The sequence below is a fragment of the Verticillium alfalfae genome, genomic scaffold, assembly GCF_000150825.1.
Source record: "Verticillium alfalfae VaMs.102 supercont1.5 genomic scaffold, whole genome shotgun sequence".
Lineage (NCBI taxonomy): Eukaryota > Fungi > Ascomycota > Sordariomycetes > Glomerellales > Plectosphaerellaceae > Verticillium > Verticillium alfalfae.
The window spans coordinates 1,041,814-1,043,229 of record NW_003315034.1 but is presented as its reverse complement, the minus strand read 5'-3'; the positions used below and the strand labels follow the sequence as shown (position 1 = coordinate 1,043,229).

Below are 1,416 nucleotides of genomic sequence, written 5' to 3'. Positions count from 1 at the left end.
GCAGCCATAGTCCAGGGTTGGACGATTTTCCAAAGACCGAATGGCCGGCTTGAGGTAAATAGAAGGCGAGGAAGCCACAGTCGATAGTTTGAACGGGTTTCCAAAAGAGCCATAGCCGGCAGAAACCCTGGGCGAGACAGCTCTTATGGATGGGTTTGGACAAATTTCCAAAGATGCCAGACGCAGACAGGAGTGCTCCAACGACGGGAAGAGCCATAGGAGAAAGACGCCCCTGCCCAGAAATGCAGTGGTCGACCAGGAGCAAGCCAAAGACGAGGCGGTCTTATTTGAGGGGTTTGGCCGACTTTGAGGCTGCAGTGCCCAGGTAGAAAGAGGTGGCCCAGAGGGAAGTGATAATAGCCAGAGCTCTGTTCATGTGGGAGTGAGGCGGTCGTGAACTGAGAAGTCACGACCGAAGGCGTTCGGACAGCCCCAAATTTGACGCCGAAGGCGTGACGGGAGCCTCATGATGGGCAGGATCCACCGAAGAAAGACCCAGTGGAGAGCGTATGGAAAGTTGAGATATCGCTCTTGCCAGTTTGACAGAGAACGTGGACCGAACTCAAATCACGTGATATGACTTGATCTGGACAAGATGCTCGAGAAGCCTCGTAGCAATAGGATCACGGGGCAGAACAATTGCATAGACGGAAGGTCGAAGAAATGGACAAGCGAAGAAAGGAAACACAGGAAAGAAACTTTTGGACTTACGTTGATCATCACAGCCTTCTGGCCGAGCTCACGGACAGCGTTGGTGGCGCTGACGGCGCACCAATCGAACTCAACGGAGCTGCCAATACGGTAGACACCACTGCCGAGGATGATGGTGCCCTTGTCCTCAAAGGTGACGTCGTGGGACGAGGCGTTGTAGGTGGTGTACAGGTAGTTGGTGTCGGCGGGGAACTCGGCGGCGAGGGTGTCGATCTTCTTGACCCAGGGGCGGATGCCGAAGTTCTTCCTGACGGCGCGGACCTCGTCCTCGGTGCTCTTGACGGCGTTGCCAATCTGCCTGTCGGAGAAACCGAGCTTCTTGGCCTGGAGGACCTGGTCCTTGGTGAGGGCGCTGAGGCCGCCGGCGTCTTGGAGTTCGCGCGTCATGTTGACAATGTTCTCGAGCTTGTAGAGGAACCACTTGTCAATCTTGGTGAGGTCGTGGACCTTGTCGACAGAGTAGTCGTGGTGGAGCATAGCCTGGCCGACGGCGAGCCAGCGGCGGGTCGGTGGGGTTCTGGAGCTCGAAGTCGAGGTCCTCAAAGTGGTCGCCCTGGAAGCCGGCGAACTTGGGGTCGACCTGGCGGATGGCCTTCTGGAAGGACTCCTCAAGGTGCGGCCGATGGCCATGACCTCACCGACGGACTTCATGGCGCTGCCAATGTCGCGCTTGACGTGCTGAACTTGGACAAGTCCCATCGGGAA

The 1,416-nt window shown here is 56.9% G+C and overlaps 1 protein-coding gene across 1 annotated transcript; it reads right to left on the bottom strand.

The window, feature by feature from the left end:
- Nucleotides 1–567: 567 nt before the first annotated feature.
- Nucleotides 568–1,362, bottom strand: VDBG_04639 (carbamoyl-phosphate synthase arginine-specific large chain; the record flags this gene model as incomplete). The annotated part of the gene is made up of 1 exon (XM_003004987.1): nt 568–1,362. The coding sequence occupies one exon, from the start codon at nt 1,360–1,362 to the stop codon at nt 568–570; it is 795 nt and encodes a 264-aa protein (XP_003005033.1).
- Nucleotides 1,363–1,416: the final 54 nt, after the last annotated feature.